Source organism: Amblyomma mixtum, chromosome 6 (genome assembly GCF_055824585.1).
Source record: "Amblyomma mixtum isolate Tamu chromosome 6, ASM5582458v1, whole genome shotgun sequence".
Taxonomy (NCBI): domain Eukaryota; kingdom Metazoa; phylum Arthropoda; class Arachnida; order Ixodida; family Ixodidae; genus Amblyomma; species Amblyomma mixtum.
The window spans coordinates 157,939,856-157,966,867 of NC_143017.1; the positions used below are offsets into that span (position 1 = coordinate 157,939,856).

The window sequence follows — 27,012 nt, forward strand, 5'->3', positions numbered from 1 at the left end:
ATGTATTGAAGCGATGTAGTGTCATTAGCGCTCGCAAAAACTTTAGTTTCGTGCAAAAAAAAAACATTGCAGAATCGCAGTTATTTTGTATTCATAAATGTTCACTAACAATACTGGGAACAAGGCTGCTTGAAACACGACAAGGAGTGTCTGTTTGAGTGTGGGTACAGTTAAGAAATTTTATTAGTTCCGCAATTATGTTCCGACAATACTGTTAGTAAAAGTCTTGACAAATATATATGACATGCAATATGGATTGTAAAAAAAATGTGCACTTTCGAGGTTGAAAGCTGTTTCGGTCGCAAATAAAACAGTGTTATAATAATGCCGCTATGGCTTCCATCCCTACGTTTATGTTACAGCCGCTGTATTGCTGTGTTGCTTATAATCATTTCCATTGTCCGTGATCAGAACAGAAGAAGCAGAATTCCTCTCAGTAACCCAACAAGTGCATGTGACAAGTTCTTAGACGCCTCCTCAACACATGCGTCAACAACAAGAAGGAACAAAAGAATGCTATCGTACTCTACCTGCTTTCGCTGAGATTCAGCAGCGGGATGTTGCGGAGCACTTTCTCTTCCAAGTGTTCGTGCCGCAGGCGTACGCAGCTGACTTAAGGCTTGCTTTTTCTGTTCACGCCTCACACACCAATAGACAGGGCGCACTTCTTTAAGAATGCAATTTTAAAAAATTCATAAGAGTGGGAGACGGCTCACCTCTTTTGGCGAGCTCGCTACCAGTGAGCTCTCTTGTGTTTTGAAACCAAAGCCATTGTCTGTGTCGAGCCCGGAGCTTATTTGTTGCGATGGAGGGGGAAGGGGCGAGGGAAGACGACATGCACCTGCTAGTGCCTGAAATTATGTGTATAACTCAACACAGCGAACGGATGGCACTGGTAACAGGCTGGTTGGTTTCTTCATTTTACCTTCAAGTAAACGTTTTGTTACAATTACTTTGGTTAACCAAGGCATTGCCTAACTAAATTCTAAACCCTGGCGAAAATCAAATGTGTCCCGAGCATATTCTAAAGAAACTGTCCCTCTTCAGGAGCTCACCGCGGCTGCTCCGCGATTATGGCGTTTGCACTTGGTTTGGTTTGCACTTATTTGGAGGAGAAACACAAAGGCGGCCATGTCCAGAAATCCTGATGCATGTTACCTTAAGCAGCACAGGCAATCGACCCAATATTGCAGATGAATGGTTTCGCCCCTGGTCCTTTGTAGAGCCAGCCATTGCCAATAAAACGGGGAGTTGAGCTAGTTGGCACATACTGCTGGGGAAAGAACAGCGCTGAGACGAGAGACAAAGAAAGAAGAGGACAACAGGACCGGCGCTGACTATCAACTGAAAGTTTATTAGAAACAACACGCAATATATACTCCATCGACAATCGAGAGCGCATGGCAATACCAAAAGCTATAGTGATACATCAAATGGATCAAGATACTTTAGTTCGCAGTCATGAACTGTTACAGAGGGGGTGCTCACGCACGAGTCACTGTTTTTGAGGATATGAAACGCTTCACTGATTTCCCTTGTTAGTTTATCTTTGTGCTTGTACAGGATCCTAGTTTCATTAAAAAGTGGTGGCACACAATTTTTCAGAAAAATCAGGTTGGTTATTCCGGGGACAGTTCCTGTAATGCAAGGCCAAGGCGAAGGGGCTCCGTCGTCAAACTTGGCCTTGCATCACAGGAACTGTCCCCGGAATAACCAACCTGATTCTTCTCAAAAATCGAGTGCCCCCACTTTTAATGAAACTAGGATCTTGTACAAGCACAAAGATAAACTAACAAGAGAAATCAGTGAAGCGTTTCATATCCTCAAAAACAGTGACTCGTGCGTGAGCACCCCCTCTGTAACAGTTCATGACTGTGAACTAAAGTATCTTGATACAGGTGATAGATGTATCACTATAGCTTTTGGTGTTGCCATGCGCTCTTGGTTGTCGCTCTTGTTGTCTTGGTTGTCGAGTATATATTGCGTGTTGTTTCTAATAAACTTTCAGTTGATAGTCAGCGCCGGTCCTGTTGTCCTGTTCTTTCTTTGTCCCTCGTCTCAGTGTTTTTTCTCCAGCTTTGCCAATACATTTCCAATATTGGGTAAATTATGTGTGCTTCTTGGGAAAGCTCTCCAGGTAGATCTGAATAGATCCTGAGAGTCCACCACTTCGGCTTGCTTCCAAGCCTCTGTGCTGCTTTGGGCTGATTAATTGAAAACATTGAACCCATTAAAGGTTTAGGAGAGTGGGTTTTCAAATAATGCGTATTTTGCCGCTACCTACGGCAGAGTTGGTGTAAATACGGAGTGGCGCTCTTCAAAATGATCAGAAGAGAGAACTTGTCCTGAATAACGGCAACAGTTTTCTTGTGTCCGTAGGGCTTTTGTAGGCTTACAGCGGTGTTGTCACATGAATATTTCCCATTGTAATGGAGACAGGGATAAACTTAGAGCAGGCATTGTTTCCTCAGCTATGAAAAGATCGCACGCACATGTTCGGAGACTCACACGAGAAAGGAAAGCAGCTGGGGGGGGGGGGGGGGGGGGGTGGAAGTAGGTGAAAGTGTGTGTGTGAGGGGAGGAGGTTGCGTCAGAATGCGTTTGCAACCTGGAATTCTGGGCGCGTTGAATCACAATGTAACCATTGCACTGTCGCGTTATACCCTTAAGGCAGTATTGAAGTCTCCCGTCCAAAATTTATTATTTGAAATTCTCTGATCAACTGCTTTTCGAGAAAAATAAACCCAAAATGTGGCAAAATGTGAATGTAACTTGGTACAGGAAACTCGTATATTTCATGTTACAAGAACAAAAGGACGCAAGGAGTTGTTACAAAGACAGCTAACAATGTTTATTTACACTTCAAACCATGCACATGTTTGGACGTCGCACACAGATCTCACGGGGCTACAGGTGCAACAACCGCCCATTTGTTAAGTCCAAAGGTGGGAATTGGAGAGTACGTCAGCGCACAGAGTTGGCGTCTTGAAAGCCACACGGTGGTTGTACGTCTCCCGCTTTGGAGAGAGTCGCTTACAACTTCGCATGGTTCACAAGACACGCAATAAATTAAATAAATAACTGTACAATGTTGTAGATGACGCGACATGAAATTCCAGTGGTCTCGCGACCTCATCACAAAAAAAAAAAAAGACACTCGGGAGAGTAAGCCACTGTTGCCTAAAAGCTACCTTCGCAATCAATCCTTGCGGGGTTTTGTGCATTTAGGCTAACTGCAACTCTAACACAAATCCTACGCCCTTTTCCTTCTTCGTTTGAGCTAGCACGTTAACAGGTAGGTTTAGCTGACTGAGCCGTCGAGAAAATTACTGACAATAAGGCACTTTACCTTGCAAATAAATTACGCATTTCACATTTCCGTGCATAACTACTGAGCTCAACGGTTCCAATGCTGCTTCTTCTCATCGCTCTTAAACGAAAAGCATCGGTTCCTAATAATAGAGTTGCCTTTGTTCCTGAATGCAGAGAAAGTGGAATATGATCTCGATTTTTCTGCACAAATTGTGAGAAACGTGCGACGCTGTGATGAAAACATGTTCCACTGCGTTGTTCTGTGCTCCGCGAGCTTGTAGAGTTAACAATGCTGAATTCAAGATGAGTTTAAATTGCACGGGGCAAGAGGCTGGAAGTGTGCTGAATTCTGTATAAAGTATATAACAGCCCTAAGCTGCAATAGAAGCGACGGTGGCCAAGATTCTGTAAAGGCAATAAAAAACGACCTCGTCGCAATGTACTGTCAACAATTCTCGAGGATTAGTTTCAGATAACAAGCATGTCATTCTTACTGGTAGAACAATAAGATGAATCAGCAAAAATGTGTACGACTCTTGAAAGCAGGCAGCAGCTACAAATTTACGCGTTGATTTCTTGAATTACAGGGTCAGTGGATAAACTCAGGCAGGTATACCAATATTTTAGAGGCGAGGAAAAACAATTATGTCATGAACCGACAGCCAGAAAATAAAAGAAGGCAGTCAACCTTCGGTACAAAAACAACATTTGTTAGTTTTTTTTTCAATTTGAAATAAAAAAGAAATGTTATTCCACGCCACAGGCCACTTTTCAAAAATCACGCAAATGCTACGCTGTAAACCTACAGGGCGGACCCAGCAAGAGTGATATACAAAAATTTTCTGCCTGTAATGAAATGCACGCAATTGACATTCGCACAAACGATGTGAGAAAAAGTATGGTTATCAATGTAGGCGACACTATGCTCGTGCACATGATCGGAGGGTCAGTTCTACAGCCACATGTTGTATGCACGGTTTTAAGTTGAGTCTTTGAAGTCGCTTGACACGTGAAGTTCGTGTGTTGTCATAGTTAGCCAAGCGCAGCACACACAAATATTTCTGTTTACAGCAATTACACGAAGTACCGCATGACTCAAAGAAAACCTTTGATTTAGAAAATAGGCTTAGACGCGCTGGAGATTGGATTATGATCAACATGTAGTGGAAACATCAAACAGGCAGCTTACTAAAACAAGTGATCAAACGGCACGCGTTTTTTTTTACGTTTCCATAGGGTGATCTAGCAGCGCTCTCAATACTTCGGCTTATTGATTCGAACGGAATAGTTTGAAATAGCCAATGTTTCAGTACTTCCAAAACTCGAGCTGAATTCATGACCCCCACAGAATTAAATGCCGTATCTTTTCTGTTTTCGATGCCGCTCACTGCGGTATGCTGCAAAGTTTGAAAAAGAATCGCTTCCCTGAACAATTGTTGAGCATCCAGCCACTGAAAACGCGGCATTCAAATTGAAGGGTGTTTGTAATCGTCTTCCGATCCGGCCTCTCGTGTGTGTGCAGTGTGACGGCCGGACAAACCGGGACCATTGAGTCGGATGGGGCGTTGACAGGCAACGCAGGAAGCGCAGGCATCGTCAGAATCCCAGCAGGAAGGTCCATCTGTGGAGCCACTTCACCTAGTATCATCGCTTGGCTCAGGCGAAATTTTTGTGAAGCCACCGATAGTACCGTTGTTCAGCGAGCTCTCGGGGGCTCATGGGCGGATCCGCTGCGATGGCGTCATACTCTCGAGAGCTGCGCCGGCGGAATATGTGTCCCGACAGACGCGTCACTAAGTAGGCCCAGAACTGCTGCAGCACCTCGGACACGTCGCCGAGCACAGCCGTGAAGGGGCTGCCTCCGCCGCCAGGCATGAGGAGCTCGACGTTAGCCTTCTTCCAGGGGGTGTCTTGAGGACTGGCCAACTTGACGGCCCGCTTGAACGGGTCTTCCATGATGACGGTGGACACTCGCTCGGGGTAGTTGGTGATGATGCCATCCACGCCTAGTCTGCGTGTCCAAGAAAGGATGGGAAACCATGGTGAGGGGGTTGGCTTTGTAGCGAATGCATGCGTTAGGTTTGCTTGACTGACTTGGCATTTCTTAAAAATAGAAATTTGGAATGTGGTGGTTCATAGCAGACGACAAAAGGCACAGAGGTGAGGGGCAAGGCATATAAACCGCTGAACGAAGGATACAGAGCCCTATTGTGTTAATTGGAACGGCAGCTCAACTAAAGAAGGCAACGCTGGAAGTAAACAGATATTGTTTTATACAGACAGAATCAGGCATATTATTATCTTTTTAGCAGTAAAGGTAGTGAAAAATGATATGAAACGGCGTTTTGCTGTGAAACTTTCGCCGTATATCCCACAGGCGTCACCATATTTCGGTACACATAGCCTAGCCCTTAATGGACAGCGGTTGTCCCCGTAAATAGCCTTTGTTGCATTTAATGCATTTCATTAGCTTTTACATTCCTACTGGGCGCACTCCGATATAAACAGAGTTCATGTTGAAAACTGGCGCTGCCTTCGGTTGACGAGTGGAGGGATGAAAAAGAAGCGGCAGCCCTCAAGGCATGACAGAGAACATCGACATATTTTTTTTTTCTTGTGCACACCAATGCCGAGTTTAAGAAAAAGAAAAGGGGGGGAGGGGGGGGGGGCGTCCTTTTCTCTAAAAGGTGAAATTTCCTACTGAGGTACCACACTAACGCACAATTAGTTTTGTGTGAAATGAATTAAAAGAGGGAAATAAAGGTTTAATGCCAGGAAATATAGAGAAGTTGGCCGCACAAACAGGTATCTGTATTGCCGCGTTGTCTATATTATATACACGGGATTCTTTATTACCGCACCAATTACTGAGATAGCACGTCTGGTTATACGCCCCGCTTTCACAACGTTAGTGAAAGATAGGGAGGGGGATCGGAACTTTTCGGTGACGTTTCGCGCTTTGGTACAAAATGTGATTACCCGTTTGCATGCAAGATGGTGCTATAATCGTACCGTATGGAGTTGCGGATGGCGGAGCTGAGGTCGATGGTCCAATGGTAGACTTTGTCGGCGTAGCTGCGGTCAGTACGCGAATCCCTGTAGCGCAGCGCCTGCTTGAGGCGGTTGGCCGGCCGGAAGAGGCTCAGGCAGTTAGACACGCCGTCGCCCTGCCACCGGTTGTGGTCGATGCCCAGCTCACTGTACATCTTGGAGATGTCCTCCAGCGGGTCGTTGAGGCCCACATCGAAGCCTGCACAGAATGTCAAGAGGACATGTTCCAAATGGGTACTCCCATAGCTACGCCTACAGTACGCAGCAAGAAAGTCTTGCCCTACGACGACTATCTGGAATGGAATAGAGTGATATATAGTCCAGTGATTCAGGGCGGAAATGAAAGATAAGCCTTACGTTTGTGTACTGCATGAATTAGTTGATTTGTGAGACTTACTGTTGTTAAAAAAATGATGAGTTAAACTCGAAATGCAATTACCTGTGTGTGCGCTGGGGCTATACTAACAACGCGTAACCAAACCTAGCTCTCACTGAGAAAGTACAGAACTTCTTGACATGCTCGAAACGAGTTACTAAGCACGTCTAGTGTAGTACCGTTCACGGTACACAGTACACTTGAGATCTTCCCGAAAAAAATACTATTCACGGCCTATCAAAAAATGCATCACCTCAATAGGTGTCGCCATGGACACTGCTCAACCATAATACTTTATCAGCTGTCTCTCTGCAAAAGACCCTGTCGCTTCGCATATTCTTGACTGCGGAAACACTACAACCTCGAAACATTATAGGCAACGCTGGAAGTTACACGTATGCTATGCACAATAGCGTAATCGTATTGACAACCAATTGTTCTCTCACAAAAGGCAGACGCAGGAGACAACGGGTGACTGGACGGTACCTCGCCTTCCTTGTTTGAATTTTGTGTTAGCGCAATTTGCTGTCAATTTCAAGCCGTTAACCAACTCGCCTAGCAAGAAGTACGTCTAAAATCCTAATCGCAACTCACCAGCATTGAATCTCAAAGGAAGGAAAATACGATAATACGATACATGAGATAAAAATGAAATACAGGCCTTAGCCATTTAAAGAAATGGGCTCTTCCAGCATGAATTAGACAGCGGAAGCTTTGTACGTAATCACGAATTTATTCTTGCCTTTATGCTCTCCTAATCACAGTGCGCATTGTGTGCACTTCCAGAGAGAACATATACGTCCCATCAGCGTGGAGAGGTGAACCACTATTAGACACGCTAGTACTCTTTGGTACCAAATAGAAAACGAAAGCCTTTGGGTAAGCTAGTTGGCATACATTTTCGCTGTTGCACTAAAGATTGAATTTTTTTTGCACATGTAGAGTTTTTCACATAATGAGCTGAAGAAGTACGCCGCATTGTACGCTTGGTCTTAGTAGAAACATAACGCCAAACTTTTTATTTGCGTATTTAGTGGACATGTGTCAAGCAACGGCGAAAGTTGCGTTTTTTTCCTTCACTTCTGTCACAGAACGAATCCTTTCAGAGCATAGAATCATCGGCGCCGGACTTCAGCACTAAAAATTATTCGAATGAAAACACATTTGAAACAAAAGACGAGGCACTCTTACAACCATAGATTTTTTAAGCAAAACACCGAAATAGTGATGAAATATGAAGTAGTAGTGCATTTTTTATGGTATCACTGTTAAGGTACTGGTCTGATTTATACGCCATGTAATAAAGACAAAATCAGTGCCCGACAGACCGAACTGCTTCCCTCAAAGAATTTCTAACGCTTAAACCCTCTGTATAAGATTCTATGAACAGCTGCAGGTCATCTACTCACCAACTCGTTCCGCAATCGCCGGATCACCGTTCTTCATCAAGGTCTCAATGACTCCTTTGAAGACATCTTTGTCAGTGACGTGTCCAATAGACAGAAGAACGTTTACGGTGTTGTTGACGTCGACTGTGAAAGAATAAAAAAGAATGTATAACTATACGGCCACAAGATTGTGACTGCCGCCTTTATGAATCATACTAAAGCAGTTATTACTCCATGAATGACAACGAAATGTTTTTTGTTTTTTCAAGTAGTTTTTCTTGTGGACATATCATAGTAACCATATATTTTAAACTTCACTGCAAAATAAGAGCAGAAATCGTTCTTGTATACAAGCTCGTCGTTCCTTTCACATTGGAGATATCCTAAGATGTGCATTTCTATCAAGTACAAGTGTAAGAGTTGGCTCTGACCCTTTTTGTTGATTGCTAAGTCAAGTTCACCTCAGTAAAGCGTACCAACCTAATGACAGAACAGCACAGTCCTACGAAACAAAACTTATGCTAGGTAAGCTTGTTTTGTGATGTAAGAGATACCAAGTCATTTTCTAAATGTCTTATGCAGCTTTCAGGCGCTAGCACGTGCGTCCAGAATTTTGTCTTGGTTTACCAGACCCCATTTATTGGGCAAAGCGAAGCGCGCGGAAGCTAACTTGACCACAAGGAATAACATCACTGATCAGTAAGGAAAGCGCCAATTTGAATCTCCCTACATTTAGATCGCTAAGCATGTACGAAAAAATGTGATCATGTACGAAGCATGTACGAAAAATGATCATGTACGAAGAATTGTGAGAACGTTCACTTCTACCACTACGAGGTGAAAGAGACAAGAGTCCATCGAGTAGCGACAGAAGTTTCTGTGCTTCTGCCTAAAAACAGAAGTTTTGTTGCAATGAGAGCATTTTTTAGCATTCCACTGTACCTTATCGTTGCAGCGAAACTTGCTTGCAGCGAGTGGGAAAGTGTTGTAATGGTGACAGAGCTATTTAAGCCATGTCAACAAGAAACAACGTAATACCTGAAGAGAAAAAACTGTCACTGCGTAAGCTATTTTAATCATGTCAACAAGAAATAACGCAATACCGGAAGAGAAAAGACTGCCACTGCGAAACTATTTTAATCGTTACCAGAGGCTTATGTTCCGGCAAGAACAAGAATTTCTTTTTGAATGACAAGAAACTGTGTCGTCGCCTTTAGCTGGGTGAGAACGTTATAAGTATGGAGATATTTCCGTTCACCGTATTCCATCCGTACGCCATAAGATATGAATAGTGGTTCGGTAAGGAACTAAAATAAAAAATAATGTTTTATGGGTCCTTCCTTACAACACTAATCTACTAGTTTGGTTACAAAAAGCACGCCAAACGTTAAATGGAAGGAAATGTTTTTTTTTTCTGCGCGTTAATTAAAGCAACTCTAATCAGATAACACTGGCCACCCTCGCTTATCAATTTTCAATCTCTCGGGGCCTATTTCTCTGAAGCGCAATATAGAGTCTTGCTTGGTCAAATTTTTAGGGGAAACAAGAAACAAGGCTGCGCGCGGGTGTATGTCAGTGAGTAATTACTCCCTTATTAGAGTCTTGCTTCAGTCAATCTGTTTTCAGTTAAGACTGGCAGAAAAGAACCAAGTGTTGGTATGCAAGTCTTCAAGTAAGCGTGCCGGGTGCACTTTTGCGTACGCTATGACATCTGAACACTTTTTATTCGTTCCTAGTACACGAAAAGGTTTTTAGTAGCGCATGATTAGCTGCGACTGTTTCGTATTCTTGGCATAATTTTGTTTATTCATAATTCTATGGCGACCACTGCGCCACCGCGGCAGAAACTATGTGAGTAGTGCTGTAGGAATTGCTCTAAAACATGGTAGGTAAGATTATCGCGTTGGTAACGTCATTCTCAGTCGAAATGCCCAAATTTTTGTCACGTCCAAATATACCTAACTGGTAGCAGCGACGAATGCCGTGAAGTCAACTTGCAGCAACGTAGGTGTACACGCTACTCAAAGTTCCATACAACATACTGAATGTGGGATAGTTTTAGGGTCATACACATGCTTGACACATTCTAAGTTGAGCTCCAAAGCGTCTCTATAAAGTAAACGTGCTCTAGATAGAGGGTCTCGTTCTTCCGTTAACAGGGGAAGTATATTAAAGAATTTTTATTACGCAAACGCTATGTTTAGTTTTTAGCTTTTGTAGCAGAGTTGTTTCCAATTGATCGAGTTGATTTTCCTGTACGATTTCTAACTAAACCATTCTGTGGCGTAGAAGGAAGAGCACAGGTTAGATAATAAGAGGCCGAATTATCAAACAGAAGAATGGTTGGTGAATGACTATATTACAATCGAACATTGCGCTGACACCGATGTGTCACGTACCGAATGATGCCAGTTCTAGCTTCCCATACCCTGCATGGTGTTAGCGAAATGCGATACCACTGCCACAAATCACAAAAATGGAAACATGACTCTGACTTCACTGCGAATTAGGCATGTTGAGCAGTGAAGCCATTTTACAAATATGTCTAGAAAGTTTTTTTGCAGCGCAGGCTAAAACTGGTTGTAATTATCGCCATGTGCCTACGAGATTATGCGAGTTTCTGCACCTTGATATACATGGAAAGATCAATGCTGGACGGAAAATGAGGACCGCAGGAGGCGAAACGAACCCGTGTTAATTTACAAGTGTGCACACAAAAGAAAGAAAGTGAAAGTGAATAATGATATTCATTAACTGCAGCAAAAGACAATTTATAGCATTACATTACATTCTAATTGAACACCTAGCGGCTCAAATGCCAACCGTATTAATGCCTGACATATTCGTCAAACCTGTTACAGTAAAGCTTGCTTCTTAGCGGCACACATCTGTATTGCGACAGAGCATCCTTTCAATTACGTTTATGATGTTGCATTGAACTTTACGTCTATATATATTTTTTTGTCATTGCTAGCTAATGCAATGTAAGCGAAATAAAAGCAGCATACAGGGTGTTTTACATAAGACTTTACACAATTTTTAAACAGACTTTTTGAGTTAGAAGCGCGACTTTTTCGACATAGCATTGTCAGCGGTGCAGTACATCAAAACACAGCTAAGACTTGCTAACTAGCAGAATAGTTAACTAATACTGAATATGTAACTTTTCAACTATTACTGTTAGGCTCCTTAATTATTGAGAGGGTGTAGCCCACCGTAAGTAATATCCATATCAGTTTTTAAAATTTCGAAAACGCAGCTCCCTCGGCTACAATTTTGGCTGCATCGGGCCAAAATGCATGCGTTGTCTGAAACCTTAAAGGCAAAGCAACTTCTGCAGTGCACGGAACTCGCTGAAATAGCGAAAGTTTGTTGGGCCGCAGCGCTGAGGGTAATGGCGCTTTCGAAATTCTAAAAACGGATTTGAATGTAGAGTATTTACGACCAAATAAATTGTAACCTACTTCCGGACTTGCAGGTTTCATGTCTTAATTTTTTTCCTTTTTGCACCTGCATAAGCTTAAATGTGACACAGACAAAAGTAATAAATATCACGAGTACCCCACGCAGCTGAAGTCATTCACATTCATTCCAACGCTTGGTCCAAAAGCTATACGTTAGTTAAATCTGCCGTTTTTTTTTTACTCTCATATTAGGACACTGTGGAAGAGGCATTCATCGAACTTTTATTTGCATTGAAGAGTACAGCGCATATCTTTATCTCCCAGGTATCCGACAACAACCACCAGCTCTGGCGACAATTTACAAACACTTACCTACTTCAGACGATTCAATTTATCCATTGCAAGAAGTTTTAAATGTTTTGCGATTGCCAATATTCATCTCAGTCACGCACTTGGGCCGACATCCCCAAAGCTGATGGTTCGTTATCGTACATAAGGTCAGCTCGTAAATGGCCACCGTTCGAGCGGTGATGAATAACCATATTCAAACATGTTAACTGAGGCTAAACCAGACATAAGTAATCTTCCGGGTGGCATCATTCGAATAAATTTGTGAAAATGAACCCCGCTACATGCTGGCTGTTGTGAACGGTGTGACTCTTGCAAACAGGTTGCTGATATCTCGCTGGCCAACCCATCCGTCAAATGGCGTATGACTTGCACGGCAAGATAATCAGTAATAGAAGGCTGAAGAGATGCGTTAATTACGCACTATTAGTACGCATTTTACAAATGCCATGCCCTAGTTTTCACCTGTGTTTCATAGAACTTCGTTCTTTTTCAAACCTTCAAGCGCGTTTTGTGCATCTGTTGTCGTTGTCAAGTAAGATCGGCTAGTAAACTAAAAACTCATAAGTAAATGTAGCGCAACGGCAAAAGATGCCACTCGTAATACGGGGTGAGGCGACTACACATTCAAGGCAACGTGCCTTAATTACAGTTGTTCATACAGAGGGCGAGCATTTTCTCTTACTGTTTTACACGCAAAGAGACGAAGTCCTGTGAACTGCATGCAGTATTACATGAATGTTGTTAATCGCTTCAAAAGAGTTCGGAAGGATGACAGGCAGTGGTTCAGGTGGCACTCAGTAAAGGGAGAAACTATCCCTGTGTGGAAGAACGTTGCTCTCCCAGTTGTACTTTGTGTAGTGTAGCTAATGCGTTTCATTCTTTTATACCTTTTAGAAATGCGTTACCAGCAGCTGTTTATATAAGGTCTTAAAATTGTTGCTCGACATTGCAGCTGCTACTCACCGTTGTACCAAAGGTGCTCCAGCAATTTCTTGGCAATGTCCTTTCCTGCTTTTAGCTTGCTTGGAGCAGGGAGGTCGCTCACCTTCAAGTCCAGGAAGAGCAGAGCTACCCGATTCTTGTACTTGGCATCCGCTTTGAAAACAAAAGTGCAGGGAAGCAGTCAGCAGCGACGTCTTTACTGCTTCGCAATGCGAATGTTCTCTGAACGCGTACGTTATTAAAAATAGCCCAAATTGATTCGTACTGCCCGCTTACTTCGTATGGCCTTCAGTGCAGACTGCACCTGATAGTCGACGAATTTTCGGAGCACGAAATTTAAGTCATTGGAGTGCAGAAAGAAAACAATCATAAAACAAACTAGAACATGTAAAATTAGTACGAAGAACAAAACATTTGTGGACATCATAGTAGTTCAGACTAAGCTGGCGATGAGTAAAGCCTAACTAAATGGCTCAGAGATCACGTGAAATAATTTGACAAATGCTCTAACAATTTCAGGCAATGGTTAATCCACTCATTCTGTACCAACGGCTGTTTTGGACAAGCGTCCAAGTAGTGGTGATGAGAAGCGTTAGCGTTCTGTGGGCCTGTCCACATCTTGGAAGTCTGCACTGCTCGTGGCCTCCTGAACGGACGTGGACTTGCCTGTGCCAGTGACCTTACGGATGTACTCGAGGTAGTCGACAAGGTTCTCGCGCATGTAGCAGTTGCGGAAGCAATCGCAGGGGCTCCCGTGGAAGGTCTGCTTAGCGGTGCCGTCGCTCTGGAAGGTGACGTCGGCCTCGATGGCGTTGGCGCCCAGCCTCAGGTACTGGTCCACCTCCTTGATGGAGTTCACCATGTGAGCGATATTGAAGAAGGGCCGCTCCAGCTCGTCCAGCCTGTTGGTAGACGAGGGCCCTGCCGCCGACCTCTGCGATGCACGATTACGGCAAATGACGATTTGAACGGTTGAAACACGGCATCTGTTGACGGTGTAGTTACTGGAGCCTGTACACTCTAAACAGAAAGGGATAAAAAGGGAGTAAGATCTTTTCTGAGCACTTTATTTTATATAAGGGAGTGCGCTAAAGGAGACCTTACTCAATTTTTTCTCCAATATAGGCGTATTCGTGTTTAGAGTCTACTATGACTTGCCTCGTGGAGTATTTCTCAACATCTTCCTATTTGTCATTTTCGGAAGCGCTGCAGAGAGGGCACTAAACGGACACAGAGCATTCGTCCTTGTCTCTCTCTCTCTCCTCTCTCTCTCTGCCCGTGTATATTGCAACGCTTCCGAAAATGACGCATATGCACCAAATAGCCCGATCCGTCACCCTTTGAACTTCGGTTTGCCATTTAACTGTTTCCATTTGTCTCTGTACGATTTCTGTGCCGTGTAACCGTAAGCAAGTGCAGCTTTCTTGGACATCACGCTATGGAAACTGCCGAGCTTGGTGGCCGCGTATTCTGCTGGATACGTAGTTATTTATCCAACAGATCTCTCTTTGTGCAGACAGAGGAAGGCCCAACATCTTCTCATTTCACTTCCCGTGGAGTCCCGCAGGGTGGAGTGCTCAGCCCAACGCTGTTCAACCTTACACTTGTCGGGCTTGTCGATATACTACCACAGTCGGCGCAACTCTCAATATATGCGGATGACATCTGTATCTGGGCATCTGGAGTTACGCGCCCACAAGTTCGAGCGAGACTTCAAAAGGCGTCAAGTATTCTTGCTGCCTACCTTCGCCAGCAAGGCCTACAGATTTCAACCGAAAAGTGCTCGCTGGTTGCCTTTACACGAAAGAACATGTCTCCTTATACCGTATGCATAAACGGCACAGCAATACCCTACGTAAAGAGCCATCGGTTTCTGGGAGTAATCATCGACCGAAATCTATCATGGACCCCTCATATCTCATACATGAAAAAGAGACTGACAGCGATTTCTCACGTTCTCGCCTTTCTTGGGGGAAAGTCGTGGGGAGCGTCGGTGCGGTCGATGATGCAGCTCTACAACGCCTTATTCATGGGATTTCTTCTCTACAGCCTCCCTGTACTTGGAAATATTCGAAAAACAAACATACGAAGTCTGCAGAGCGCTCAAGCTCAAGCTCTCCGGACTTGCCTAGGATTGCCAAAATGTGCCTCTACGGCCGCATCTGTACTTATCGCCCAGGAGCATCCAATCCCTACCTACTTAACAGTTGACGCACTGAGGGCACATTTCCGGCACATTTTCCGGGTTCCCTCTCACCATCTTGCCAGTCTTCCTATTACCAGGCCGCGCACATCGTTTACAGACGTCATTGACGCACATACCGCCATTCTGCCGTCCCAGTTTGCACCTGCCTCTAGACCGTCCTCGCCACTTTGGAGCCTGCATAATCCCCGTGTGCTTCTTTCGATACCTGGCATCAGGAAGAAGATAGACTTATCGCCGACAGAACTACAACAAGTCACCCTTGAATATTTACATGAGCACCATGCAAACCGGGTGCACGTTTACACCGACGGCTCAGTGAACCCTATATCTTCTTCTGGCTCCGTCGTCATACCCGCAAGCACTACAGAAATTAGAGTTAGGACAGGTCACCGCACTTCTTCGACGGGTGCAGAACTCACCGCTCTTCGTGTCGCCATTGAATGCATCAGTCAGCAGCGCCCTCAGCGGTGGTCTATTTTCACCGATTCGAAAGCTGCCCTCCAAGGCTTACAAGCTGCTCTTCGCCGTGGAGCCCATGAACAACTGGTCGCAGAAATTCGACAGCTACATCACTCTGCCATCAACAAAGGGCATGACATTATCTACCAATGGCTACCGGGGCACAGCGGCATAGCAGGTAATCACCGCGCGGATGAGGTCGCGCGAACTGCGCACGACGACGGCGATTTTGTATCGATCCCCATTTCGAGATCGGATGCAGCGAGCAGGCTTCGCGCACTTGCGCGGGACATCACGCTTGCCGCGTGGAATTCCGGCCAATTTTGCAATTCCCGTTTACAATCCTTGGACCCAGACCTGAAGCTCCGGCTACCATCAGGCCTACCACGACGAGAAGAAACTTTGCTGTGTCGCCTCTGGCTTGGTGTAGCGTTCACCAATCACTACTCATTCTTAATCGGTATGGCTGATAGTCCTACATGTTCCATCTGCGGGCAAGACGAGACCATAACCCACATTCTTTGTGACTGCCCTGCCTACACCACCGAAAGGCAGTCTCTCAGCCGTGCGCTGGAGCGCCTAGATACACGCCCTTTCACGGAAATGAAGATTCTCGGCCCCTGGCCGCGGCGGTCGTCGGCGGAGAAAGCCTGCAAGGCACTGGTCCGCTTCTTGAGAACTTCTGGCCTGCACGATAGGCTGTGACTTTAACGAACAGTGACGTTTTATAGTGACTTCAATTTTCTGTAACTCTCCTTTCTCTTTCTTTTTTTTTATCCCCTCACCCCCTTCCCCCCGTGTAGGGTAGCAAACCGATTATTATGTCGGTTAACCTCCCTGCCTTTCCTCTTCTATATCCTCCTCCTCCTTGGAGATCACATTTAATTGTGGGGCAACTGTGGAATATCGTAAGATACTGTTATAAACATACTGAAGGGAATGGTCTAATCTTCCAATGCTTAGCGAAATCTTGCTCTTAAAGTGTGTTCTGCGCTTGCACCAAGTAGTTAAGACTGGCACAGAATAACAATGAGGTGCATTTCTGAAAATTAATAGCAGACTACTAAAAGAATCCCGACGGGGGATCTGTAATATATTCATTGTTATGATGCCGTCTTGCGATATACGAAAAATTGCGTTCATAAACAGCTTGCCGCCAAGAAATACGCTTGGTCATAATTTCTGTCTCGGAGTTGTCGGGTTTGTTGCATCTGTAATCGACAACTACGTATTATACATGTTGTAAGCCACTGTATGGCCTCCGAACGTTAAGGCTAAGTGTCCGTGGCGTGGTTATGCTGTAAAAAGGCAGCTTTTACTATGGGCACCCTGCCATCATGTAGTGCAGTTTTGGGGGAAAACAAGCCTTATTATTATTTGATCGCTCTACATCACGTCAGAACTTCGTTACTTGGTGTTCTGTTACATATATTTCCCCCCCTCTCTCTACACTGTCTCGAAATTCAGATCAACCTTATTTCACATTCGCACGAAACCAAGGAAGATAATGCCAGCTGCAAGGTTTTACGGTCCATCGAAGCACGCACAAAATAAAAATTAAATTATATAGCATAGTAGGCATGCCAGTGGAAGCTGAAAATTGTCACCTGTAAATGCATGGGGGAGCATTAAAGCACTCGTCTTGTTCTAAAATTGGCGCTCAGGCCACGACAAAGCTTTGACAGTTCGCAGCCCGAAAACTTGCACGTAACTAAACATCATAGAGAGTGTCCAGAAAGAGAAGAGTGCCTGCGGTCTCATATTAGGGATTTAATTAAAGCAGTTGCAAGGGTGGTACGAACATTTCACCCCGAGAAGAATTAAGATTGCGCAAGCGGATTGGGTAACTTGCAATAACCGCAGTTATAATAACTACATTAAGAATACGCCATAATCAACCTCATGACGAACAAAATTGTGAAATCAGAAAGAAAACACTTTGAAATCGAAGTTTTCGCTGCCGTGCGCCGGAGGATTGACAGATAGCAAGCTTCACCAGAGAGGATCACAAGCGACTGTGCTGAACAGGTAGTAGCATATGGGTAGCTTGAGGTACTCGCAAAATTTACTGACAGTAAATTTCGTTGCGAGCCTGTCGTACTTCATTCCGAGCCTGTCGGTTTCACGGTCCATCAGTTGTCGTAGTTGCCATATAAAACGCGCTCCTTACATCCGGATACCAGGAAAACATACCTCTGCGATACAGCACAGCAACACAGCTGCAACGGTCCGACTTATGCTGGCCGGCGCCATAGCTGGCTCTGGGCCCTGCGGAGGAAAAAGGAAGGCACTGTTACACAAATTTTAATCCAGTGCGAACAGCGGAGGTGGCGTTCAGACGACAAGCCACCACAATCAATGCCTACAGTTCATCGTTAATATATGTATAAATATAAACGAACAACACCGCAATTCCAACATTTCTTATTCGTGCTGGGAGAGGAGCGGTTTAAGCATTGCGGAAGTGTCGAACAGAACGATGAAGATAAAATTTTTCTTCTTATTGTTCGCCTCCTGAAGCTGCAAAGCTCCTGCGTGGTGTACACACTATCCGCGGTTATACACTCATTATTGCGCAGAAATAATAAAAAGACATGCTGCAACTTAATCTGTAGTAAGAAGTCTAACTAATCTTGAGAGAGAGAGAAAAACTTTATCATGGCAAGTGTGTTTAGACCCCCCTTGGGTCCCTGGACCACCGCACGGTCCCACTCTACGTCGTAACGTTCATGCGGTGTTTGTCCATGACGTCGGCACCCCGAAGCACCGCAGCAAGCTGCGATGGCGGGTCCGGAGACGAGAGCACGACCTCCCAGTCCTCCCAACTTGATAACGCGGGCTGTCCCTGCGGGGGAGGATCAGCAGGGCAGCCGAAAAGGATGTGGGAGAGTGTGGCGTGAGGGTCGCCGCACAGGGTGCATGCAGGGGAGGTGCCACAGTAGAGAGATAGCAGCTGAGGGGATGAGAGAGAGCGGGTCTGGAGGCGTCTCCAGAGGATCTGTTGGGAATGGGTAAGGGAGGGGTGTGGAGGAGGGTAAGTCCGACGGTCCAAGCGGGGCATTTGCGTGAGCTCTGCAAAGGTGTGCGCCCGCTCTCTCGAGAAACCTGGACCGAGGCCGTCCTGAGCCCGGCAAATCAAACCTCGGGCCAATTTATCGGCAGCCTCGTTTCCTGGATTCCCAGAGTGAGCCGGCACCCACTGGAGCTCTACCCTGCGTGGTAAGTTTTTGGAGGGGGTGTTCAACAACTTCCAAGCAGGGGCGTGAATCCTGCCTCTCGCGAAGTTGAACAGAGCCGTTTTGGAGTCGCTAAAGATGTAGTTTGCATTGGAATGTACAAGGGCTAGGGCGATGGCGGTTTCCTCTGCCTCCTCAGACGTACAGCCCGAGGGAAGGCGGTGTGTGAGGGGCTGTGCTAGGGCTGGATTGTAACCAACTGCTACCGCTTCATGAGTTGTGCACGCGTAACTAATCTTGAAATGTCTATAGGCATATCACTTATCTGCTACATGCCTGCTATCATCATCATCGTTCTAGGCACAGTGAAGTTTCAGAATTTCATCTGTCCGTAAGCAAACACCGCTGGCTCTACTAACAGAATTAGTTAGGGTGCATGGTGGCGCTGACAGGCTGCATGTGCCCTTGCATGGTGGCACAACATTCTGACGCTGATGCGTTGTCAGTCGGAGAGCGCTCCTTTGAGTCCCCCCGTGATTTCGCTGACGTACAAAAACTTTAGTGAAATGTGCTAGCCCGATCCCCTGATGTTACAGTTTATAACATGTGAAAAGATGCTGTTAACGCCGGCGAATCCAAGCGAAGTTTGATTAACTGTTTGTTTTACATTTTTTTCACGTTTTGGGTATGCTGGCAGTTACGCATTAGTTTGGGTGTGAGTGTACCGAAAGCTCAGGTTAATCCTTCATTGGAAGGAGCTGGTCACAACGCAAATGTGAAACTTGCGTTATATGAAAGATTGACTCATAAACGTTCTCCATTAGCCAACACGCGCAGTTAACGAATGATAACTCACTACAATAAACACCAATATGTAAAAAAGAAAACAGTCGGGGCGTAATGGCTAAGACGTCAGATTTGCAGTCCCAGGGCTTTTTGTTTTATCCCGACGTATCTGCCGAGTAAAGCACGTTTTTCTTCGAATAGCATTCGTGACGTGCGGAAACCGGAACCGTTTTTGTTGGAACTATGTAGAGAACATATCTGAGCATATATATATATATATATATATATATATATATATATATATATATATATATATATATATATATATATATATATATATATATATATATATATATATATATATATATATACAGGGTGTCCCAGCTAAAAGTAACCAAGCTTTTAAAAAAGACGAAGTGTCCTAGCAACGTGAGACCAACTGAGGGTTGTTGCCAGTCGCGTGTCCTAGTCTGCGGAATTTTTGTTATTGTGCAAACGTAATTAATTAGCAGCGACTGATTAGCTAACTTTTTAACTATTGCCTTTAGGAAGAAAGTGTCAATGCAGGAATTGTAGATCCCATAGAAAAATAACCGGTTGCGGTGTTTCCAACCAAGTACCACTGATACAGCTTCTTTTATTTGCCTGAAAAGAAAGCCCGCGAAATACAAAAAAGAACCACGCTACTGGCAACAACCCTCAGTTGGTCTCACGGGGCTAGGACACTTCTTTTTTAAAAGCTTGGTTACTTTTAGCTGGGACACCCTATATATATATATATATATATATATATATATATATATATGCACACACACACAGCTGACTGGCTCAACTAAGCTCCGATCATGGAGCACCAGCCATCACTTGTTCCACTGCCAAAAAAAAAAATAAGGCTAATAAGCTGCAAATGTTACCAAACGATCAGTACCGTATGCTTGTCCCAAGCACCTCCGTACTCAAGTGCTTCTTATTTCAGTGCTAAGTAGAGTGATACTCGAAGCAAATTTCTTTAAGATCTAAACTGATCTAGGAGCATTTTCTGTATTGACCACTAAGAGGTTCTTTTAACAAAAGCCATTCTCTTGAGCTGAGGCGTTGCTTCATTGTAGAATAGATGAAAACACGCAAACTAGAGTATTCTTAGGTGATTTATTTATAGATAACAAGACCACACAGCTGCTGAAGGAAGAACACAAAAAATGATTAAGCAGCAAATCTAAAGGTATATAATTAAATACAGAATTAAATTGATTATCTCTGCGTTACAGGAAAACAGTGACCATTACTTGTGCAGTGATCTGGCAGTTAAACTCTCTATTGAGTGAGATTAACAATGCATAAAGACAATTATTGGCCACAATAGCTGCATTGGAATACAAATACCCTAACATCAACATGCTCTTTTTCATCCCCACTTCTCTATTTTTGCCTTCGGTAGGACAAAGGCCTCTGCTAGCAATTTCCATTTGCCACAGCCCTGTGCGAGCCACGGCCGCCTTCTCTCAGCTAATCTTCTGAGAGTGTCATTTTACGTTAATCGGTTTACCGTATATTTATTCAATCAACCCGCAGTCACTGCATCATTCAGTAGCGTGCAAAACACAGCGAGTATGACATTCTTCGTGGAAACTATTTATGATGTTCAAAAACAGCCTTAATGTCGATTTGAGGACGAGACATTTCCCAAACCGTCGGCGTGGCGACCTGTCTTCGTAGAGGAGCCTCGGGCAAATAATGCTGAAAACGTTCCATTGCTTTGAAGGAAATGTAGTTAAGAGTGGCAAATTAAGTTAGCGAATATTTGTTACTCGTGCAACAGGAGTTTCTGCCACGTCTGAAGGTTCCCGCGCGAAGGCATTCAAGTTCTTTTCGCCTAGCGTCTGGTTCAGAACGGCACCTTATGTTGCGTTCATGGAAATTCAGTGGCGCGAATTCTTGCGCCTGCCATGTTTTTCTCGAACCAACGAGAGCAATAGACAGATGATGTGCGCTCCGACCGTTTCCCCACCTCCCCCGTCGACCACGACCTTCACCGACACCATCGGCAGGCGTCTACGGCGGCTCCGCTTCTCCCTGAGTACAACGCTCGCGATCTGGTTTACGTCAGCCCCCTTCAAGGAACTGAAGAGCATTTCGCTCTGCGCTTACATCTGCATAGGACGCCATATAAGAGAGCCGTGAGGCGCGACGAGTTCTTCGTATCTCCGTGACGCAGAACCCTACCACGCGTTCTGTTTATATGACCCAGCGGTGGAACACTAACCAACAGCTGAATACTGCTTCTCAGTACGCGTGTTACATGGAATGCAAAGTACACCATGAGGGCGATTTTTTTCGCCACGTGGCTAAGGAACAAATAGCGGCAAAGCAGCAGCCTTAACCTGGTTACCCGAGGATCCATCATAATAGGCGGAGCCAGATATCAAACCCAACGCTATGAGCAAATGCTTTGTGTAACTGTTTCAAACCGTGTATACAGCCGACACAAGTTCCAGGACGGGCTTTCAGATTTCCTAACAGAGCGTCGGCGGTGCGCAGTAACCGGTCTCTAAATGGTCGAGATAAGAAACGTTGGTATGCTTTGCCCTAGCAATGCAAGCCCCTAAAATGGTTTCCACTCGGATAAAACAAAAAAAACAAGGCCAGCCCTGACTTATCTATATAGCCTGTATAGTGACTGCAACAAAGCTATCATGTCGTTATCCGTCCATTATTAGCGCCGAACAGCGGGAGTATCTCTATCGGTAACGCTATTTAGGCCGCCGTTTGGCTCGCAAGTTTGCTTAGCACTGAAACTGCGCTCATGACGCACCTGCCCTGTGACGCCAATGGGTGAAGAAGATACCGAGTTAAAACATGTCATTCGCAAGCATGCGGGGCTCGTTTTTCAACTTATCTTGGGGATATGGCTTACAACAGCGTACAAGACGAGGAACTGAGATAAAGAAATCGATACAAAGAACCAGCTATTACTTTGAAGTAAATGATTTCTTACGGGCAACATCGAGTATATGCGGCTTAGTGATTATTATTTGCGGATGATTAAAATGCAGTACAAACACCAACCCCGAAAAATAAAAAGAAAAAATTCATCGCAACACTCGTATCGTCTCTAAATAGGCCAGTTCCTTATCGGGCAGCGCGAACTTGGAGTTATGTGGCAAACTTGAGTCGGATATTGGTCACGTTCAAAGTTTTTGGGATCAGTAGCAGTAAAGCTGTCGAAGTTTAAAATCATTAAGAATTACTGTTTTTTTTTTCGTGGGTAAAGCTCACGAAGTTCAGAATCATTAAAAATTACTGGTTTGTTCGTTGCCTAATCATAGCTATATACGTGCAAGCAGGCATGTCGCTCAACTTCGTAGCAACGTTTTACAATACGTTCAAACTGTTGGTTATCTGCTCAAACGCTCTATCAGCTCAACGTGAAGGTACACTAATACAGCTGGCATACTGAAAATTTGTTAATCTTCAAGATGATACGGAAACAAAGAAACAGATTAATGGCTAGATGACCTAACTTGAACGTTGAACTTCCTAGTTAAGACACTGTCCGCAGAAAAAAAAACAGCAAGCAAACAGATGTTTTTTTAAAGTCGGCTAAAGTCCTTAACTTAAGCTGAACCCTCTTTGTTAGCCTCCACGTTTCTGCTCCATAGGAAAGTACCGGTAAGTATCAGTTTTTTCTTAGAAAACTCATACCTGCTTGGTATTCAGAAGTAAAATCCTTGAATGTGCTGACCCAAGAGAAGTCGAAAAGAGCGGTCGAAGCTGACTTCAAGCCTTTCAAACTGTCGAGAATAGTTACAGGTGGCCGAATGCTTGTGCCTGCACGTAATAGAACTTGTTCCTACGACTCGCCGACGAAGGAATAAAGCGCACGTTTTCGTACAGGGCTGTCAGCCGCATCGGCATCGCCGAAAAGCAGTGCAGGCCGCACAGCGAACCTTGAAGAAGTTGTGGCCGCCGACGTGCGCGCCTCTGCTGGAACCGACTTACCACCTCCGCAGCGGGAGCAGTTCGATGGAACAGACCTCGGTCGTCTACACCCCATCCCCCCACTCTAACTTGCCCCCCACTCCCACCCCCGCCTCTACGCGTGCTTCACAGAAAAGGGACGGGCAACCGTTCCCACTCACAGCATGACGCGTCTTGCGCGGCGCTTCCTGCATGCTCTTCTGACACGCGTTCGGACGGGGGATCCAAACAAGGTGCTGACCTGTTCTTCGACGGAGAGCAACGTTTGAAGCCTGCCCGCACGAAGGTCGAGGTCGCTCAACGAACGTAAGAACGTGAAGCCGAGGAAGAGGGCAACAACGGCGTCAGGGACGAAGCAACAGATGACCCTGTTGAGCGCACGATTTTCTCCTCTTCTACGCTTTGTTTTCTACCACTGAAGTACGTGACAGCGTAATTAAGCGAATACTTGGAGATGTAAAAGACCGCCTTTCTCATTGGTTTTTCGTCCTCTCTAAAAGCAATGACCCGCCGAAATGGCAGAACACCTACGAAAGTTTGACGTCATGGGTCTTTTACTCTGCTACTGCCATGACCCGTGTTTTTTCGATCACTGATTAAACAGCTCCTGCGAAAAATCGCTCACGGTATATAGCATGGCCAGAGGCAGCACATGGATGTCCGATGTACGAAATGCTTTCTTGATATTCCCTGTGGTCACATTAAGATATCTGTGCTTCAGTCCGTGGAAAATCAACAGGCATTCAATCGCCCAGGCGATACAACCAGTGATAGTAAAGCTGAGGACGATCGAACAGCTGCTGGCATTATAAGATAAGATTGTTCCTGCTCCAATGCTCAGATTGTTGTTTGAATCCTCGTCCTTATGGCTGGTGGCTCTGTATGATCATTTGTTAATTTTATGTTCACTCATTGGCTAAAATACTCCGGCGTTACAAGATGTTTTGCATTTAGAAGAAGCACGGCATCACCACTTTTTGAAGAGACCAAGGTGAAGAAGTGAAGAGACCAAGTGGATTTGTGATGCTCTGAGCTTATTGCTTTCGAGTTTTGGCATTTTGCTGCCTCGCTGCTAATGGCTGACACATCTTGTTTCACTCATAACTTTGTTAGTAAAAACACGCTATGTTACAGCGGCAGGAACGTATCGGTCTGCATGCTGCATGTATTCAACGCCTGCGGCACTTGAGTAAGACTTGGCTTCCTGGCAGATTGTGGGTGCGCCTGCCTGCCACCCAAGAACTGGCTCTGCTGCTTTCACAGATGCGCTAACGTTTATGAGCTATGAGTGAAGTCACAGCAGCTTGAAGAAAACGTACTCAGCTAACATTTAAGCGATCACAAGACGGAAACCACAGGAGCGGCGCCATTCCCGTCATGCTTGTGCTGTGATTGCCTAAATAGCACTACCAGCCTTGTTAAAACCGCGAATGACCATCTTGTCAAACAACGCATCCTGGTGAAGTCTCAGAAGGCTTAGTGCTTCCCGTTTCTAAGCAGTTTAAAGACTGAATTTTCTTTACATTCCGTAATTCTTCTTATTCTGTATTCCCTTTGCTATCATCATGCCCTTTCATTTTTCAACAGGTGCATCACACGCAGATATATTTAGGCGAAGTTGTGGTCGCCGTACATATATCGCCTTTCCAAACGACGGTGACCTGTGGACCTTTCTCTCATCGCACATTCAAAAATTTGGGTTGATTCGAATATTTTCTAGCCGAAGCTTTCTCCACAGCTGTTGCCTGGCACTCTTTTGCGCTCCCATGAGGGGCTGGTGTATAAACTCTCTAGGTGCCTTCGGGGGCAGATTTAATGACCGGACATCGTGGTTGCTTTAAATGGGGTGCATGTTTAATCTTCACAGCTCATTCACATTTATGGCACTTCATGTCCCTGATAGAACACCTTGGGCTTCATATAGAAACTGACAATTTGCTGGGCATTCTTCAGAACCTGCCAATAATTTTAATTATTAAACCTCCGTAAATATCATTAAATCGCTCATTAAAATTATGGTGGTCTTGGGGCCTAGCGGAAACGCAAGGCTGCGTTTCGAGCGCCTGTTCCGTTTTGGGCCTTCATCAAAGGAACGGGTGAACTGAAAAGCATGCACTGACGACGCACATCTACTGACGACCCAGTCGAGCAGCACGACAAAAAAGGTCCTTCCTGGAAACAAAGGAGGTCATACGAAAAGATGCTGTTCCGCGACGAGTGTAGTAGAGGCAAAGAAAAAGAATATGAATTACTCTTAGCCCCCACATTCCCTATTACCCCTTGCTCTCGAAAAAAGAACGACAGCATGGATCACATAAAAAAGCAAAAGAATGCGATTCACCGTCACAAAAAGTATGTGCTTCCATCGTTGATTGCTTTAGCTGCGCCAAGTTTTGTATATTTGCTTGCCCTTCATGCCGGTCCTGCGCTGCTACAAACACATCACGAAAAGCAGACAAAGTCAGTCGATTCAGCACGTCACCTGGAATGGTATTCAGCGACCGCTCTGTAATGCGCTGTCCAAGCATTCTTCCTGAACGCTGACGAGCTACGTCCGGAGGACAGAAGCATTTGCGCACGCAAAAAGCAAACCGACCATAACAGCATGCGTTGTTGCAGCACGCCCATGTCCACTGGCTGTAGCTTCTTACGCGTGCTTTATTGTATTTTTTTTTTCATTACAGCAACATTGCATGCAAAGGAAAAACGAAGCAAAGAGCGGGCGCATGAACACACGCCGCTCGTTTTCATAAATTTCTTTCTTTGGCCTTTAGAACACCGGAATCTCGTAGGCCCCGCGCATTTGAAAGCCCTCTGGTCCCCTGTGCGCAGTTGGGGCGCAGTAATGTCGCGAAACGTGGCGGTGGCTTTCCTGCTGTCGTGCAGCTCGCCGTAGGGTACAGCACGCTTGAGTTCGGTGATGTAGCGCGGGCTGCCTTCGTCCATCTTTCATTCTCCGCCCATTCTCTCTCTCTCTATCCGCCCATCAGTGCATTCGGTCAGGAAGTTGTCGCTTCCTAGTTGCCAGAAGGGGGAGTGGGGCTGAATTTAAACTTTACTTCATAGCGTTAGAAACGCCGTACTATCGTGAATCATGGAATGGCGCGATTATGAGCACTTTCTACAACTCATCGCGACAAGCGTACGCCTAAAGGAAAAAATATAAATCAGGTACTTAATGCGCTTAGAATCCAAACCCTTGCCACCCTTCACCCTCTATTCTTTCTTTTTTCACTTTTTTCAGTAATAGGTCATTTGAAAACAAGAAAAAAAAAAGTCTGTGCTAAAACTCCTGTTGCTGCAATCAAATTCAACAACACTGCGTCTAACACCACTGCGTCTAACAGCACTGTTCCATCTAGCACTTGAGCTACTTCTTCTCTTACAGCGTGATGGGACCGATGTGTTTGATATACAAGTTCTCTTTTTCGAACTGAGGTCTTGATTTTGAATAATCTGCCATTCACCGCTAAAGGTGCAACTGCAGCCAGCATTTGAAGACATCGAAATGAATGGAAGAGAAGTCTCTGAGCATTCATTCTGTCAACGGTCCGCGTCTTTATCCTCCCCTCCCCCGCTTTCT

At 45.0% G+C, this 27,012-nt stretch overlaps 1 protein-coding gene across 4 annotated transcripts in view; it reads right to left on the reverse strand.

The window, feature by feature from the left end:
- Positions 1 to 2,825: 2,825 nt before the first annotated feature.
- LOC149340941 (dermonecrotic toxin StSicTox-betaIB1i-like) overlaps positions 2,826 to 27,012 on the reverse strand; it is a 45,340-nt gene continuing 21,153 nt past the window's right edge. For all 4 annotated transcript variants that reach the window (XM_089549860.1, XM_089549862.1, XM_089549859.1 and 1 more), the window contains exons 2-7: positions 17,683 to 17,757; positions 13,491 to 13,758; positions 12,846 to 12,977; positions 8,149 to 8,271; positions 6,325 to 6,562; positions 2,826 to 5,323 (exon numbers count right to left, since the gene is read on the reverse strand). In XM_089549860.1, the coding sequence (XP_089405986.1) occupies positions 4,969 to 5,323; positions 6,325 to 6,562; positions 8,149 to 8,271; positions 12,846 to 12,977; positions 13,491 to 13,758; positions 17,683 to 17,742 (1,176 nt within the window). In that variant the 5' untranslated portion in view covers positions 17,743 to 17,757 and the 3' untranslated portion in view covers positions 2,826 to 4,968. The remainder of the gene's footprint in view (positions 5,324 to 6,324; positions 6,563 to 8,148; positions 8,272 to 12,845; positions 12,978 to 13,490; positions 13,759 to 17,682; positions 17,758 to 27,012) is intronic.